The 17256-nt window shown below is 43.6% G+C and overlaps 1 protein-coding gene across 1 annotated transcript in view; it reads left to right on the top strand.

The window, feature by feature from the left end:
• LOC122719875 (actin cytoskeleton-regulatory complex protein PAN1-like) overlaps positions 1-17256 on the top strand; it is a 32202-nt gene continuing 14946 nt past the window's right edge. The window contains exon 1 of the mRNA XM_043946104.1: positions 1-334. Within this exon, the coding sequence (XP_043802039.1) occupies positions 297-334 (38 nt within the window). The 5' untranslated portion in view covers positions 1-296. The remainder of the gene's footprint in view (positions 335-17256) is intronic.

Raw genomic sequence — 17256 nt, 5'->3', positions numbered from 1 at the left:
CTGCCAGGTCGTGCAGGTGTTGGCAAAACGGTTGTTGCCATCCACGGACCGATTTCATCCGCGGATATTCCCTCCGGGGAAACGAGTTCGCGGAATAAGTTAGACGGAGGATTCGTGGATAGAACTCGAGGATCGACGAGGATCGTCTCTCTCTCTCTCTCTCTCTTTCTCTCTCTCCCCTCCCTGTATTTTTCGCAAAGGGGAAGGTATTTTTCCACCGGTGCCACGGCGGGAAAACGGGCGTGTGTTAAAAAACCGTGTTGCCGGAGAAGGGCTGCGATTTATGGAACCACCCCATGGATAGTAACATGTCGACTGCCGCCTTCATGCACCGGTATGGGATTACTTTTTAGATCGATAACCGCACTCACACGCGTCCCACGCGGGGTAACCTCGCGTGTCTCTCGCACTCGTCCCACCGTCCATTCCGATTCCCCCGAAAATATTTTCCACCAAAATGTTCGATCGATCGGTTTGTTGCTATGCAGCAGAGGAGGGGGATTGGCTGCGATACCCTGTGTGGTCGCAGAGTTCGTCAAAGTGTCCTCGAGGAACGGCGGCAAGAAAACCGGTGCGGTTTCGAGAGACCCGGCATCGCGTCCGATCCTCCTCCTATACTCCACACTGCTGCTACGATTTTCCACTGTTCTACGCGACCAAGAAACGCGCCCACTTCCCGTGCTCCGCCAATCGATTTCACCCAACTTTTCAACGTTCTTCCATACAGGGGGGATTATTTCGCGGAGTATACACAGGAGCAAGTTTAAATTTTCCCCGTTTCGTGAGACACCGATATATCTGTACGTGTGTGTGTGTGTATGTATATATATATATATATAGAGGGTGTAGCGCGAGAGCGAAGGGAGAGGAAAAAAAGAAAGACACGCGATGGCATTTTCATCGAGCGATCGTTGTTTGCACAGGGCGTTGTTGCCCGCCACCTCACCGATGTAATCGAATCTTTCGATTCTTTCGAACGACGAGAGAAAATTACCCCTCTGTCTGTCTCGCGTATGTGATCGATAACTCTCCCCGCCGCGAATCCACGGATAATTATTTATTCGAGTTTGCGAAACCACTCGTGATCGGCCCGATCGAATCGAGATTCCTCGAATCAATCCGTTATTATTTCCAATTATCCGAGTATCGGCGATTCGATTTTTTTTTTTTTTTTTTCATTCGAAGAGAAAGAAGAATCGGATTCCTTCGCTTCGTCGTACATCGATATTTCAAAATATCGTCCATTTCGAAACGTCCATTCGAGGAGGACGTTGCGCGCGTGTGCCGCAATTTCAACGGCATTCCATTAACCTGCATTTTCACGAGAGCGTCACCTGTTCGGTTTCCCCGTGAACGACACGATGTCGAATCGGACCAGCCCGCTTTCCTTGAACCTGCGGATACCGCAGCCATTGACCGAGGAGGCTTATTCCTCCGCTCCGTAACGAAAGGACCTAAGTGCGGTCATTCTCTATTCCTCTTCTCTCTCTCTCTCTCTCTCTCTTTCTCCCCATACCCCCTCCCTTTTCCTCTCTCACTCCGACTCCCTCTCTCTCTTTCTTTCTTTCTTTCTCGTTCCCCGTCTCTCCCTCTCTCTCTCCCCCTCTGTCCCTCGCATTCTCGTGCTCGTCGCTATCTTCACCGCTGGTGTCCCTGCCTCATTTGAATATCAGACTGACGCACTCGATTTATCGAAGGCCACGAAAAATGATTACAAATAACGGCGGTAAGACGCGTATTTCAAGTTTATCGGGTACCCGTATTGCGTATCGGCCGACATTACGTACGATACTTTATTTCATTGTTCGGTTTCGGATCGAACGCGCTCCTATCGTATCTGCTCTTTCCGTTTCAACGTTTCCAACTCTCGTTGAATTATCCGTTGAATTATCCGCGCTGTAATTGGAATTGGACCTCTCTCAATTCTCTTCTTATCTTATTCGAACCGATTTTTTCGAATTCGATTTTTTTTTAAATATATATATTCCATTACGTATAACGAATAACGGGGAGAGGTATAATAATAAGCGAGCGGAAGTAGACGAACATCGAAATGAATATTCACGGGGAGAGAAGATAATCATCTCTTCTTCCATGATAAACAACAAACTCATAGAGAAACGCCCGTAGCAAACCAAGTTAACGATCCGACGTAACGCGGAATCACGATGGGAAAGAATAAAACACAAGCCGTGGACTGTGAACTTCCTAGTGGAGGAACACGCCCTTTCGAGCCGGCACGCCGCGTCGTCGTATCGTATCGTATGCCTCGCATACCTCGGTTGCCCGTGGCAAGACGTCGAAACGACGAGGAGGAGATACCGTGAAAGGGCGCGGATTACGTAACGGAGCGCAAGAGACATTGAAAATGTTTATAGGAGAGATGGACGATGGCGGTAGCAAAGAGAAATATATTTTCTCGATAGTACACGGGCTCGTACGTGGAACGCTCGTTCCTGCCGACCAGCCGCTTAGTCATTCCGCATTAATTCCAGCCGCGTTACCCTCGTATCTTTGATCCCTCCACGGCTTATCCAAAGTGCATCCTCGTGTTGGGAATGGCCCCGCGTTGTCCCGTGTCTCGTATTCCCGCTGGAATCGATACCGTACCGACCTCGCCATAATTCTCGCCGTCTGAAATTCGGGGATTGGCCGATCTCGGCAATTGCGCGCCAAGTTTGAAAAGTTCCTTTTCTTTCTATCCCACGTATTACGTATGGAGAGTTTATGGAAAGATGCGTAATCGAATTTGAGAGGAACGATTCGATTCACGATTCGAAAAAAAAATCATGGTTTATTCCTTGCTTATTTTCGATTCGTGACAGATCAGGATTCCAGGATTCCGTGCAACATATTTTATTAACCGTCGAGAGTGTTTTTTTTTTTTTTTTTTTTCAAAATATCGAACGTGACACGAGCTTACGAACTTACGAGCGCGTACTCGATTTTATATCTTTTGCTTCCTCGTCCTCTTCTTCTTTCTCCTCTTCCTCCTCCCCTCCCCCTTCTCCTTTAGCTGTAACGACGACACGTAACAGAGGAACTCTGCTTTAGGCGTGATCGAGAATCTCGATACGAGTCGGAGCCCAAGCGTTGGTATTTCAATGGAAAAAACTAGATGTTCGATATGAGTGGCGCGAGGCACCTATAGAAAACGGGATTACGAGGAATTTATCGACTTTCGTTCGCGCCTACCACAGATATCTCCGGTTGGCGATCGTGTGTCGCCTCGAATTCTATGGACGTTAGACAGCTACCGCGAACGGGACGGTGTGTTTCGTATGACTTATATACCGAGAAAAGCCTACGATTCCTGTTAGGTGGTATCGTTAAGAACAGTTATTTTTTCGATGACAATGGACTTCGAAATGGGCGCTCGTCTAACGTATCGTGCGTGAGCACCATGTTCGAAGGGTAACGAACGAGACAAAACTTTCGTTTCGTATCGCGATCACTGGTCGTCGTTTAAATCTCATCGGGAGGGCTCGTTCGAAAATATCAGCGAAGAAAGAGAGAATTGGGATATACTAATTTTCCAAGAAAAAAATTTTCTGAAACGTTTCAAGCGGAAGAGGAGAAGATTGTGTAACTGGAGCAACCGATAGGGAGGGGGGGAGGGGGAAAAAAAGGGGAACGCGAATACCACTTGGCAACCGGTCGTCCTCTCTATTTTTCCAACACAAGCGTGACACTTGGCGAAAGAATAAGGCCATAGTCGTGGTCGTATTAGGGCACGGTGCGTTGCTCGCGTTGTTGGAAGCGCATTCACACGCGTACGAGCGATGCGTACGTTTCCCGTGTGTACCCGTGACAACGAGCCACGCGGACGAGTCCCGTGTGGTAACGGCGAGTGCAAAGTGAAACTCGCCGAAGGTTTCCTATAGGGTTACACGGCCATCCACGAGAGAGTGCCCTGCCTCTCTGTCCCCTTTATGCTCTACCGAAACGAGTTTTACTCGTTGCGCGATATCGGTTACCGCCGAGTCCAGCATTTGTTACTTGCATGGAACCCGGAAGACCGATCGATCGGAAGTGGCCCACGCGAACTTGAACGCGAACGCGTAACACGGCGCTACCATGGTTGGAAAATCGGCAACGAGTCAGCCTTGAAAATAATTTTTCGATAATTTTCGAGAGATTTTTTTTGAAGAGGTAGACTCAGTTAGACGCGTTTACGCGGAGTATTATATGGATACAACGGTTGGAAAATAAGTGAAAAGATCGCGCGCTCGATTTCTAAACAACCGAGATTCCCCGCGTTTAACCGATTTTTCGTTAACGATCGGAAGAATGCGTTGGGAATCGGTTTTCACTTCGCGATACTTTCACGATTATCGCAGAAAGGATCGCGCTCGCTTCGTGAATGATCACGCGCGTCGAATATGAATGAAGAAGAAGCTCCCATAGAGCAATCTTTTTCAATAACGTTTACGGACTTATCCGGGAGAGAGATCGGCGCGGCCGCCGCTCGGTTTTGCGTTCCACCGAATCGAAACTAGTTTTACTAGTCGGGTCGTTACGGAATACATACCGGTGAATCGAGCCGCTCGCCACTTATGTGGAACCCGGAAGATCGAGTGGACGGAAGTGATGCGTGTAACGTCCATTCTATGTTTCTTCGTAAAACGCGCGACGGTAATTAATTGCCGTTCAAACTTTAATCCCATCTTTGCTCCCAATTAGATCAGATTTCCAATTTCGAAATTACTTTGAGACTCGAAACGTTCGATTTGATCGCTCAATCGCGCCGATTTATAAGTTCAACTCAACAAGATATACGAACGCGAGCAACACGAGCAAAGCGATATTCTCTCGAAAAAAAATCGGTAATAAATTCACATCGATAATTTATAGGAAATAAGTTCCGAGTTTTTCTTCTAACGGAGAGAGAGAAAAAGTCTGCATAATACGGTTTAAAACATTCCCTGGATCGTAAAACATCGAGACATATTTACATAGTACGCTCGGCGATACCCGGAAGATCCACGCTGCTACAAAAAACGTTCGTGGCGCAGGATTTATCTCGTTTTACGATTGTACCGCGATATTGGCGGAAGTGTTTTAAAATATCGAATCGAGGGATCGAAACGACGCAGTTTCGAAAAATCGAAGCAATTTCTCTACGATCTAAAATTTAAATTCCGAATCGTACGATAACCGTTCGAAACTTCGGGAGCACGTGGTACACTCGGACGGGGGGTATCCCTCTTTTCCTCCCTCTCTCTCCCCCTCTCCTTCTCTTTCTTTGCTCGCACACGAGAGCGCATTCAGCGCACAATGGAGAGCCAGGTCTCGTTCTACTCGAGGAAACGATATCGGTTACGAGCATTTACCGTACGAACCCGGAAGATCGATCGAGAGGAAGTCGTTGGCGAGCATAAAACCCACTTGCCCTCCTTTTTCATAAACGTTTTTACCACCATTTCGAGTTCCTCCACGTATCCTACGAACCTCTACCGAAGTCTCGTTTCCAAGGAATCGATCAATCGCAAACTCGAAGCGGCTTTCAACCGGCTTTCAGAGGGTTTCATCGAGCGGAAGAGAGCCGTTCTCCCTTTTTTTTTTTTTTTTTTCTTTCAAAGATCTAGAAGAGCTCCTTCCCCGCTCGAAACTTTATTCTTTAATTCGAAACCGCCGTCGATAAGAAGCGCGCATCGATTATGAAAACACGATGTACATAACGAACAGCCCGCAACGTCGCGTCGGTAGGCACGAGAGAATATAGGGGAGCGATAAAATTTTACGAGGTTGCACGCGTCGTTCCAACTGCGGATTATCGCCGTTCCTAAGAATATTCGTTTCTTGCTTATCAAGTAGGATTGACATTTATTAATACTTCGTACAAATTTATTTCTTCATCCTGTTTCTCACTGATCTCCTTCTCCCCCTCTTCCTGCCCCCTCGATTTCCTTTCCCTCCTTCCCTACGCGCGTGTACGCGTACTATTTCCGCTCGCACAAACACTTTGCAGCGTTCTTGTCGACCACTTTCCTTCCCTTTATTCTTACGCCCCAAGTCCTCGAGCCTTAATAACAATTACCCTTCAAATTATATCCCTCTTATCTCCGAGTATTCCTCGTATGTATTTCTCCTCCATTGACCCACAAATTTTTCCCTTTCGCACACCTCTGTCAAATCCTTCGCTTTTACCAATTTTCCGCGAACGAACCACGCGATTCCCGCGTTTAAGCTCGATATCCGATGCATTTGTTCGCGGCAACATTGAACGGGGCGGATAACGATGCGCTCGCGGTATCATCAAGCCACGAAATAAGCCGAACGTTTTCGTGGTAAGCGGTGTTTGACACGGATTAACATTCATCGATTCAAGTGTGTTGTTTCGAGGCGTACGACGACAAAGGAACGGGATTATGCGGTGGGCACAGTCATTATGCGATACACGGCAATAACAGTGCATTAAACCATAGTGTCGTGCATTGGGGAAGACGATAATGAGAGAGCCACGTTACACGCGAGAATCGATATTCCTCGCTTCAACGGTCCTGTGAACTTTTTTTTTTTTTTTTTTTTGCTCCTTCACCTCGTCGACCACCCTTGGAAACTCGAACTTGTCTTTTCGTTTGTCTTTTGGCCAAAGGGAATTTGTTCAAATATACAATTCGAAAAATTTTATATCGCTTTTATATCCTCTCGTGTCTAATCGACGCGACGTTGCGGATTGTTCGTTATATACACCGTTGTTTTATATAATCGATGCGCGCTTCCTATCGACGACGGTTTCAAATATATTTCAAATATATTTTCCTCGTTCGTTTCGTCGAAATCGCGATCGTTTCGTGTATGCTAATTTTCATGTATCCAAGCATGAAACATGATTTTTCGCGGAAACACGAGTGGAAGAAAGAAAGAAATAAAATTCTTCGTTTAAAACTATCGATTTTCTGTCCGGTGGTATATAAATGAAAAACGATGCGCGAAACGGGTGCTCGCGATTTCAACAAGATACGGATGGATATTCTCAGGTATATTATATTCTTCCCGAGAAAAAAGAGAAGTGCAAGATAAATAGAGTCGTGGCGTTTACACGCATCGAATGTTACCGGAGCAAATTCAGGCCAGAGAAAAGAATAAAGGAAGAATGATGTCCTACTTGCATCGTTTTCGAAGAAAAACTTGAGCGTGTGATATTCCCCGTTGCATCGAATGCGCATGTGGTATGTGGTGGTGGGATCGCGAAATTGCACGGATCGGCATAAAAAAAAAAAAAAAAAAAAAAAAAAATGAGGCGATTCTCTTTAATAACTCTCTCTCTTCCCTTGTAATGATTCTCGGCATTAACACTTGATATTTCGAATTGCCAGAAATATATGCATAAATGCATACTACCCGACACGAGTAATTATTCTTTAAAAAAGATAATTCGATTAATCCGTGATATTGAGTGAATAGAGAACTCGCTCGTTTAAGCGAGTCTAACAGAAATTTTCCCAGCCAATTGATTATCCGCGATAACACGCATTTACGTATCGTGTTAATTGAAAGTAAACACATCTCTAGAACGCGTAATGAATATCTATCCGATCAAGGTACATTGGTTAACGCGCGTATTACTAATAATTTAAACCAGTTAAACCAACACTTGACCGTGAAACGTAGATAGAGAATGTGAAAAATTATATGAAACTTGGATAAATCGTGGAATCTCGTGATGGTAGACACGATGATTCAGCCGCGATGGAATTTCCTTTCGTTCACCAACGAAAACGAAAACGTTTAGAATCGACGATCGGCGAATGTTCATGACGAGAGCAAAATTTTTTCCCCCTTCTTATCCGAACAAAAGAAAAGAAAAGAAAAGAAAAGAAAAAAAAAGAAAGGAAAGGAAAGGAAAAAAAAGCCTCCTTATGGCTGGAATTGCGGCGTACAAAGAGAAGGAGAGAGACGGAACGATGGGTAGATTAGCGCGATGCAATTTAATGCAACATCGTGGCCGGCCTCGGTGCAACCACATATCGGTGGCACTAAACAAACGAACAAGAAGGCCTGTTGCAGTTCGTAAGTCATTATTAACCCACGTATAATTATACACCGGTGAACCGAGCTTCCAACCGGCCTAGGAAAAGAAGCCACTATATACCGCGGAAAGGTATTTAAATTGGCTTAGTATAGAGATACGTCGTCCTTTAAGAACTCGCCGCGCGATTATCTCGAGCTGCTCTTGATGCGCCTGTACCACGGATACGCGCGACCGTTGGTACCGGTATGCGCGTTCCGAGACATCGGCCTGTCCGATCGAGAATTCCTTTCGACATTCGGATGTTGGACGATCTATACCCGTATATCCAGATACGGGGAAAATTTTCCTCGAGCGAGGAATGACTCGGTGTAACGAATGGCAATGATCGGTTATGGTGGACATTCCATTTGTAGGAAGCAAAAATTTTAAATCAATCGAAATTGTCTGATTAAGCGAATTTCTGCTTATTGGATTCACGCTTACGCGAACGCGAATTCTTAATATCCTCGAAATTAGAAATTTTAAATAATAGGAAGAATCAGCGAATTTTTGTTGACAACCGATGAGAAATCGATTAAGTCGATAATCGTAAAGCAGTTTCTTATTAATTTAAATATTTGGTATTTTGATTATTTATCATCTGTTAAAAATTGATATTTCGGTTGGATTGGATCAAAGTTGTAAAAAGTTTGAATTTCATTTTCTTTCAACGATCAATATAGCAATTAACAAGAGTAATAATGTTTAAACGAATTGAAATTGAAATTTTTCGAAAGGTTTATTTGAATACAGCCAACCATAAAATTAATGCTAGTTCCGTGATCTATCTCTCATGCTGTAGTTTCCATGTTTTTTTTTTTTTTTTTTTTTTTTTTAATTAACGATACAGCGATAACATAACAGTTAAGCATCGTTCGTTAAATTCTCAAGATTATTACGGAATTCTAACCCAAACACCATATTCCCAACTTTGCGGTCGTTTTTCTTGAAACGCGAGTTAATACGTGGTCGAAAGGAACGGGTCGTGTAAAATTTTATCGCGCGCAATTACGACATAGCTCTCGCTTTTGCCCGCGTACGGATGACAATAATGGCTCGCGTATATTTCATTTCGTGGACGAGGGACGTTGCTCTTTCGACAGAACCAACGAAAGTCCCAGTGAAAGTTATAGTTTACAGTCGCAAATTACAAAGGCCACGCGAACGAATGGCAATTTCACTTTTATTTACTGGCGCCACGGGCACCGGATATACATGGAAAAACAGAACCAATTTTCAAACGACGATTATCGAAAGTAGCCGGAGAATGGATGCGTTTCAAAAAAACGTGCAACGATACGGGCCATAAATCGAATTATGATATTAATCTAACTTAGATCCCTTTTTTTCTACAGATTTCTAAGAACCGAGTAGAATTCTTGCTTATCATAAGTAAACATTATATTTTCTCGTCTAACTATCGTGAGATAGAATGTTGATCTTATGGTACATTCGATTTATACCGATTTTATGATCAAATGCTTTTTCCATAAACTACGTTAGCTTGATTTAAATGGTTGTTTTAGTACAGGAATGTTATTTCTTTTTCTGGATCGTTTCCATTTATTCGATTCGTTTGTATCATGCACTGTGATGAGATAAAAGCAAATAGTAATCCTTCTGAATGAACTAATATTTATATAGCTATATTTTTAATCTATTGAAATAGTTTCAAATAAATATTTGAAAATTGAAATCTCTTATTTCGTTAATTGCTAATTTTTAAAATTTTTACATATATATTGTACGTTTGTAAACAATATTCTATAGATTTTATTATTAAACAAAAATTTTCATTTAAGTATCGTATTCTACGTTTATATAATAATTTTTTTTTAATCTTCTAATGTTAATGAATTAGCAATTTTTATTTAAGCAAAACTGAACACCAATGATGGACAAATTGAAGTTCTTTATTCGTAATTAATACCCGCGCATGCCTGTACTCGGTTTTCGCAATGAGACATACGCCGACACAATTCTGGGATTTTACCATTTCTAGTTCTCTAGCATAGACTTCCTTCGAAATTTTTTCGACAACCGTACCACCACTTATGCAATCAAGCATTGTCTTTTAACGATAGCGAAAGGATAATAGGAGCACAAAGTGCGATACGATAAATGTTGAATTTGATTAATCGCGATCTAATCGTTCGACATACGTCGTGTCTAGCGCGTGTCGCGTCGTCTGATTCGCATAGTTCAACGCTTCCCAATATCAAGAATTCCGAGAGCGACTCTCAAGGTTCGCCATCGAGGTCGATCACCTCATTTGTTTACAATTACCGGCTTACCTACTCAAGGCTGAACCACGTAGGCAAGAGAAAAACGATAAGAAACACATACGATTTCTTTGCTTTTAAACCTAACCTATGCGTTTAAATGAAGTTCCTTGTGCATAAAAGTCAAACGATAAAAAAACTCAATGTTTGAAAAATAGTCTTCCCTCGAAAATGTTTAAGAAACGTCTAATAAAGAATCCATAAATCTTTGTTTATTGCGAGAGAACATTTGTGCAATTTGTATGCGTGAATGCAACGCTCGGTCAATAGGGGATCATTAAACCAAACGATAAATACTGCGAATATTTTAACGTTGCAAAACAAGTGCCAATAGCGTCTTGAAACGTAATGTTGATTCGCGTGAAAACTTTATGCGTGACTTTCCCATAATAATATACTGGTATTTTTTGAAATGATAAACGTTAGATGAATATATTTCGTGTTCAACTCACGTTTTCGATGCTACTTTCCCATCGATCATCCGATTGATGCCATCAATCGTAATCTGTCACCTTTCGAAATCTTATCATGGAATGTTTCGTGTCATTTTAACACGTTGCCTGTTACTTGAATCACGTCTTTTTTTTTCCATGCATCGCATTCCGAAGAAATACACACGATTTGCCCGGTTCGTGTCAGCGATACGGTCACAATCGCACATAACCTGTACGTGGCAAACGAAACGAAACACCGCGTAACACGATCGAAGAAACGCGAACGCGTGTGCAAAGAAATTCCGAAGACCGTGTCGTCCTTGTACGTGTTTCAATGTCAATCGGGACATGAAAACTCGAGACAGGTTCGTGATCGTTATCGTTTCGTTGTTACACAAGACGAGAGTGACACGTAACTCGATGTTTGAAAAATTGTTTCGCGAACGCCGAATCGAAGGACCACGAAAGTCAATTGACAGTTACAAGTTTAAAAATGACTCTGCAGCGCATGCGCGAAAAAAACCTTCAAGTTTTGAAATAACACACGCCTCGTTCGATTTTCACTCGTAATCGTATCCTGTTGTTACTAAAAATGGAATAAAATTAAAGTTAAAAAAAGAAAAGTAAAAAAGCGGTAAAACATTTCCGCGCCGAAGAATAAAAACATTTTTACGTTGATCCACTTTCCCGTGGAAAAACAAAGGGAATAAAGAAGTCGCCACGCAATCGGAAACATTGAATAAGAAGAAAAGAAGAAACGCTGGCACGTCCTTCGTGACTAGATTGCAGTTGTAGAAGCGGTAGGCGCTAAATAGCGCGCAAAACGTTGGAAATGCCGCGATACCAAGCTTGGCATTCGGAAACTCAGGTGCGTGAGAAAACTTACTACTTGCCGTAGTGAGTAAACCGAGAGAACATATCGGCGAGAGATATGACTGGATGAAAGAAGACGAAGAAGAAGGTTGCATAATTAGGGATTGCGATGTCTGTTACGTGGTGGCTAACCTCTCGTGGAAGTGAAGCAAATACGCGGGCTGCCCCTCCTTTTCCATCGTCCTTTCTATACGCGTATTTTTCTCCCCGTCTCGTATATTATACGTCCGTAGCAGAAATTCTCAAGCGAATGCCATGACATTTTTACGTTTCACTCTTCAACGGAGAAATTGAAAAACGCTTATAATGAAGTTGTCGATAACTTTTATTCTTCATCGGTTTATTCTTTTATCCTTCTTTCAACAAAACCTATTGTGGCCAATTTAACCATTTTTCTTACGTCGGTTACAGGGAGAAAACGGCTTCGTTCGTGCGACTCGCGCAATTGATGGAATAATCGTCTTAAGACCGAAGACTTTGAGATTCGAATCCCCGAGTTCACCAACCCGATCGTTAGATTCACTTTCTATAGTTACGAGAGAAACGAGATTCGTTTTATACCATTGGTATTGATTATTCGTATCTTTGCTTTTCTTACAGCATCAGATCTCGAATCTCGTATCGAGTTGGAATGTTTGCTCGGTAGGCTTAAGGGGGCCGCCATCTTCAAATATTGGACAGAGGGAAATGATGGAACTCTGAAAGTTAAGGTATCAGTTTGCGGCGCCATTAAGACAGATGTAGACAGATTTTAACTCCATTAGAGAGGATTACTCGGAACGTGTGCGAACGTAAACTAACAAATACATACTTCGATACTAGTTATTTATTCACAGACTGAAGCAACAACGCGAGCTCGCGCACTTGTGGCATGGGAAAGGTCATTTAAAAATCTTAGCTCGCTCGACGAGCTAGTAACATTAGCAGAATAGAATCGTTGTATTACGTCGTATTACGGAAGAGACAGGTTGATACTTGTTCCATCTCGATCCAGCGCGATCTCGGGACGATAAGACTCGATGGGATGCTCTCGCGTTAATGAATTAATCTTATTCTCGAAAATGAGTAAAATCGTTCTGAATGGGGACGAAGCCGTCGTAAATCAGTCTCTAAAGAAAAATGGAATGTTATTATACGAATATTTAAAGTTTTATCGCACGATTTGACGAGTAAGTGGATTACGGATTTCGATAGTCATAGTAGAGATCAGGTTACACCTTTCCATAGGTGTTAACTCTTTACGATCCATGAGTGTAAACAGTCGTGTTCTTCTTTACACGAGAAAGTCGATGTGTGTATAAGTCGCGCGATCTTTATGTGTCAATGACGTTGCATTACCATTGAAAACCAGCCACGTTCTTCGTCTTACGATACGTTTCTTACGATCGTGTACCTGTTCTAATAGAGCGTCAGAGAGCGGAATCATCGTTAAAGGAAAACAACGTAGCCAAGGATCGATTAATCGGAACAAACGAGCCGACGTTTAATGAATTTCAAAGTCGAACACGAAGCGCGATCGCGATCACCGGCATCGTCGAGTAGCGAGAAGTTATGTCACGAAACGTGGTTGGTGATCTTGAGAAGCTGGGCCCGGTGAATTCTCGCGATCGCGTATCGCATATTACGCTCGACGATTATAACAGACAGGCATCGTTGCGCGTGACGTATGAGCGTGTTACGCAACCACAGCCAGGCCTGTGGTACCTGCATATCGGTTTGAAAAGAGTTACGTGTACACATTCTAGCCCGAAGAGGTTGGATTAACGAATTGACGCCTGTAACTTTCCTTTCCTTATAAGACAAACCGGAGAAAACGGAGCCGGCCGTGCTTAAATTAAGCTCCCTTCTCGTCATTAAACGTAAAAGGAGACTCTAGTTCCCGTTCGTTCTATAACATCCCGTGCAGGATTACTTCCAGTCGGTTATTCAATCCGTTCGAAAATATTTTTATTTTTTTTTTTAATCTTTGCGATCCACGTGAGATCGATTCAACGATGATTCCTGAAATTCTGTCCTCTTCGTATTTATATCCATCGTCGCCAGGATTTTGTCTAGAAATGTTGCTCCAACGATCATATTAGAGCGTTAAAAATTACGCTCCATCCTGACACAGATTCCATGCATAACTGTAGTTCCGAACAATTAATTTTCACCCAGTCGCTTCTCCTCCTGCGATGAATGCATCCCGTGCGCATCGAAGCAGCGCGAATAATATGTCGAACAAAATAAAAGGAACCACGGTCAGACCGGAACTCGTCCGTCCATACCAACCGTCCCCCCTCCATTCGGGGGGGGATACAACGACGAATTACACCGAAGCGTTCGATGCTCGTTAAAATCGGACAAAACTGCGGTGGGTCTAGACTTTCACCGAGCAAAAAACTCGTTGTGGTTCGGTGAAAATAACCGATAGAAACAATCGTTCGATAGCAAAACGAGAAACGGATAGCGATGGACAGCGATATAGAAAGCGTCAGGGTGGAGCAGCTGGTGGATTTGCGGTTTTGCGGAAAACCTTTGCGCGACTTATATTATTTTCGCGAAATAAATCGTCCGCGAAATAATTTTTCACCCGTGTTTCGAACGAAATGTTTCGGCTCCGTTCCCAGAAAACGATCGGTCGGAAAACGGATCGGAACGGGGAAAGCAGAGGGTTCCGATCGAAACCCTCGTCGAGCCTGTAATTTGCCAATTTGCCACGAGACGCGACGTTTCCAATGCTTCGTGCCGATTTAGAAAGCGGCGCAGAGCGTGGCGCTCGGCCGTGAGCGAAATGACTGCAATTAACGCGGCCGATCGATCGTCGTCGCGCGTTTCAAAACCGAACGAAACCTATTAAACGCGGAATAATCTTTTTCGTTTCTCTAATTTATCGAGCGTGTCGAATGAGAAATATCGATAAACGATCGTTTCTATATATATATATATATTTAACGTCGTTAAGTTGGAAAGTCGAATACCTACGTACGGGAATATGCATCCCGTCGTGTCTGACTCTCGCGCTTTATAGCGTATATCACTGCGTGGGTCGCGTTTGAACGAAAGTGACCGTGTTTCGAGGCAATGGAAATTAACGAACGAAATCTAACGTATCTTTGAGATTTCTTCTTCTTGGATGGCCGAGGTCGGGGAAAGTTGTCCGCGAAAGAAAATCATATTTAATCGGTTGCGTTCGATCGATAAGGCTAATGGTTACTCTGTACTTCGATCGTGGTGAACGGTGCAAGGTCGATAACCAGCAGCTAAACATCGAACTTTGTTGCCGCTAATGGGTGTCACTGACCCGGTGACACACTCTTCCGAGTGCACGCGCGTTTCTTGCTCGCCTCGCACTCTTATACCCGCGGATAGTTTTTATAGTTTAGATCAAACGTATGTCAACGGCCGTATTCCGCGCTCGTCGATCCGATATATCCGATCGCAAAAGAAAAAAAAAGAAAAGGGAAAAAGGATCGTGAAGGATCGAAAGATTTATCGGTCCTCCTCTCGGCCCCATCGATCAGCCGCTAGTTGATTTTTATCTATGTACGTATATATGACAGGATAAAAATAACGATGAAAATAAACCCGCGTGGCGTCCGATTCGATCATCCGAGATTTATGATTTTTAACAAGGATATCTGTCTATCCCCCAGCGAGCGGACACATCGATTACCACGTGTGAGAAATAGTTAAACAGGAGGAAGGAGGGGATTCTACTTTCACACGCGGAGCGATCGCCATTTTCTTGACATTTTCTCCGCGTCCGACCGATTCTTTCGCTTTAATTATTCCCTCCCCGTCCTCTCCCCCGCGTAATAAGAATAAAAATTAACGAAGAAGATAGAATCGGAACGTCGTAAACGCGTTACTTTCTACGCGTCGCGTGAAAGCGAATCTTAGCGTTTCGTAAGTGGAAAAAAAAAAAAAAAAAGAAAAGGAAAGAAAAGAAAAAATACCAGAAGCGGGAAGAACGGTGTGTTACAACGCGAGTAATTGTTGAGCACGAAAAAAACGTATCGCCAATCGTGACCTAGAATGATCGAAAAGGAAAGGGAGAAGAAGAAGAGAGCGTGCAATTTTGGCGCGTTGCGCCAAGAAAAATTGCATCGTTTCGTTTCCCAATTCGCAAAAAGGGAAATCGATCCTCGCATTTTAATCGGGGAACGTGCAATATATTTTCCCTCCGTTTATTTCACGCTGTTCGAAAATAGAATAATTTTGCAAACGTTTCCTTACCTTCGCGACGATCCCGTCGCTTCGATTGTTTGCCGAGAAAACGTTGGCGAATAAATTCCTCGACACAGGATGAAAAGCCAAGTCCCCGCTACCACTACTGGAACGCGGAACGAAGCGACAAAAGCGAGCGTCTCTTAAGTTAACGAGCCAACAACAAGTTGCACCCTTTGAGACTCGGTTGACCCTCGAACCACGAGGACACGGTTTTCACCGTAACAAGCACAAATTGGTGAACAACGAAGAGGCTCGAACGCTAACGAGAAAATATTTGCCTCTCTCCGGAATACATTTGCATTTTATCAAGTTTCGAGAGACGAGGCGCCGCCACCGCCACCGCCATCTCCGTCGTCGTCGCCGCGAAAATTACTCGTGAAAATTATAATCAATCGACCCAGGTTAGACGTAGTTCCCGTTAAAATAATTTACCATTCCGTCGACACTGCGCGGCATTAAACGGCCATAATCGGCCGTCTTAGAGACGAGCTGAAAAGTTTACGGCCGCGGGACGATCACCGTTACCGTTCACCGCAAACATGGCAACGAGTCATTGCGCGCCTCTCCTTCGTATCTTTCGACCTTCCTCCTTTTTCCTCTCGAGTATCCACCTTTGCGAAATGGACGCAAAGATGAGGAAAAAGAAACTGGTAACGAGGCCCGTAAATCGTTCGCCGAAAGAATGAAAGCGGAAACAAAACGATCCGTAACATTCCTCTTTCGCTTGTGAAGAGGAGAGAGAGAGAGAGAGAGAGAGAGAGAGTCTTTTGGTTCTTTGATCGATACATCGCAATCATTTATCATGATTGGACGTTGGACGTGTTTGAAACGGTCGGTCATGGCGTCGATCCTTTTTCGCTCTTCTTACTTCTCTTTCTCTCTCTCTTTTTTTTTTTTATTATTCAACGTGGAAGATAAACGTCGATAACAATGAATAAATCATGGTCCCCTTATCGAGACTATGAAACTCGATTAAATCGTTCGTTAAAAGGCGGATCTTAAAGTTTTCGCTCGATCGTTAAAGTCACTCGACGCGGAGAGGAAGAATGACGAAACGGTGAACTTTAAAAGCGATCGCGGCTCGCCATCATACTTTTCCGCGTGGCCGTTCCCTTGTTGCGTTCGATCCGGCGCATCCAATAAACGGGAATATCGGAAATATCTCAAGGCCAGGAACGGCGTCGTTCAATATCGAGTTAATTGCGAATAAAAGAACGCGGAGGGAGAGAGGGAGGGAGGGAGAGGGAAACTTGATTACAGTAATTCCATTCTTTGATCACCGATATCCGGTTTATCGACTTCGTCGGCCGTCCGAGGCGCTATGTAATTTTTCACTCACCTCGAGGACGATTAGCAAAAAAACAGAGAAATCGGTTTAGTTTCATCATCGATCGAAAATTTTTGCCGTCGACGCGACACTTTGTATCTTTGTATCGTT

Source organism: Apis laboriosa, unplaced genomic scaffold (assembly GCF_014066325.1).
Source record: "Apis laboriosa isolate Shangri-la unplaced genomic scaffold, ASM1406632v1 scaffold11_cov152, whole genome shotgun sequence".
NCBI lineage: Eukaryota > Metazoa > Arthropoda > Insecta > Hymenoptera > Apidae > Apis > Apis laboriosa.
The sequence above is the reverse complement of the archived record's forward strand: the minus strand, read 5'-3'. Positions and strand labels throughout refer to the sequence as shown.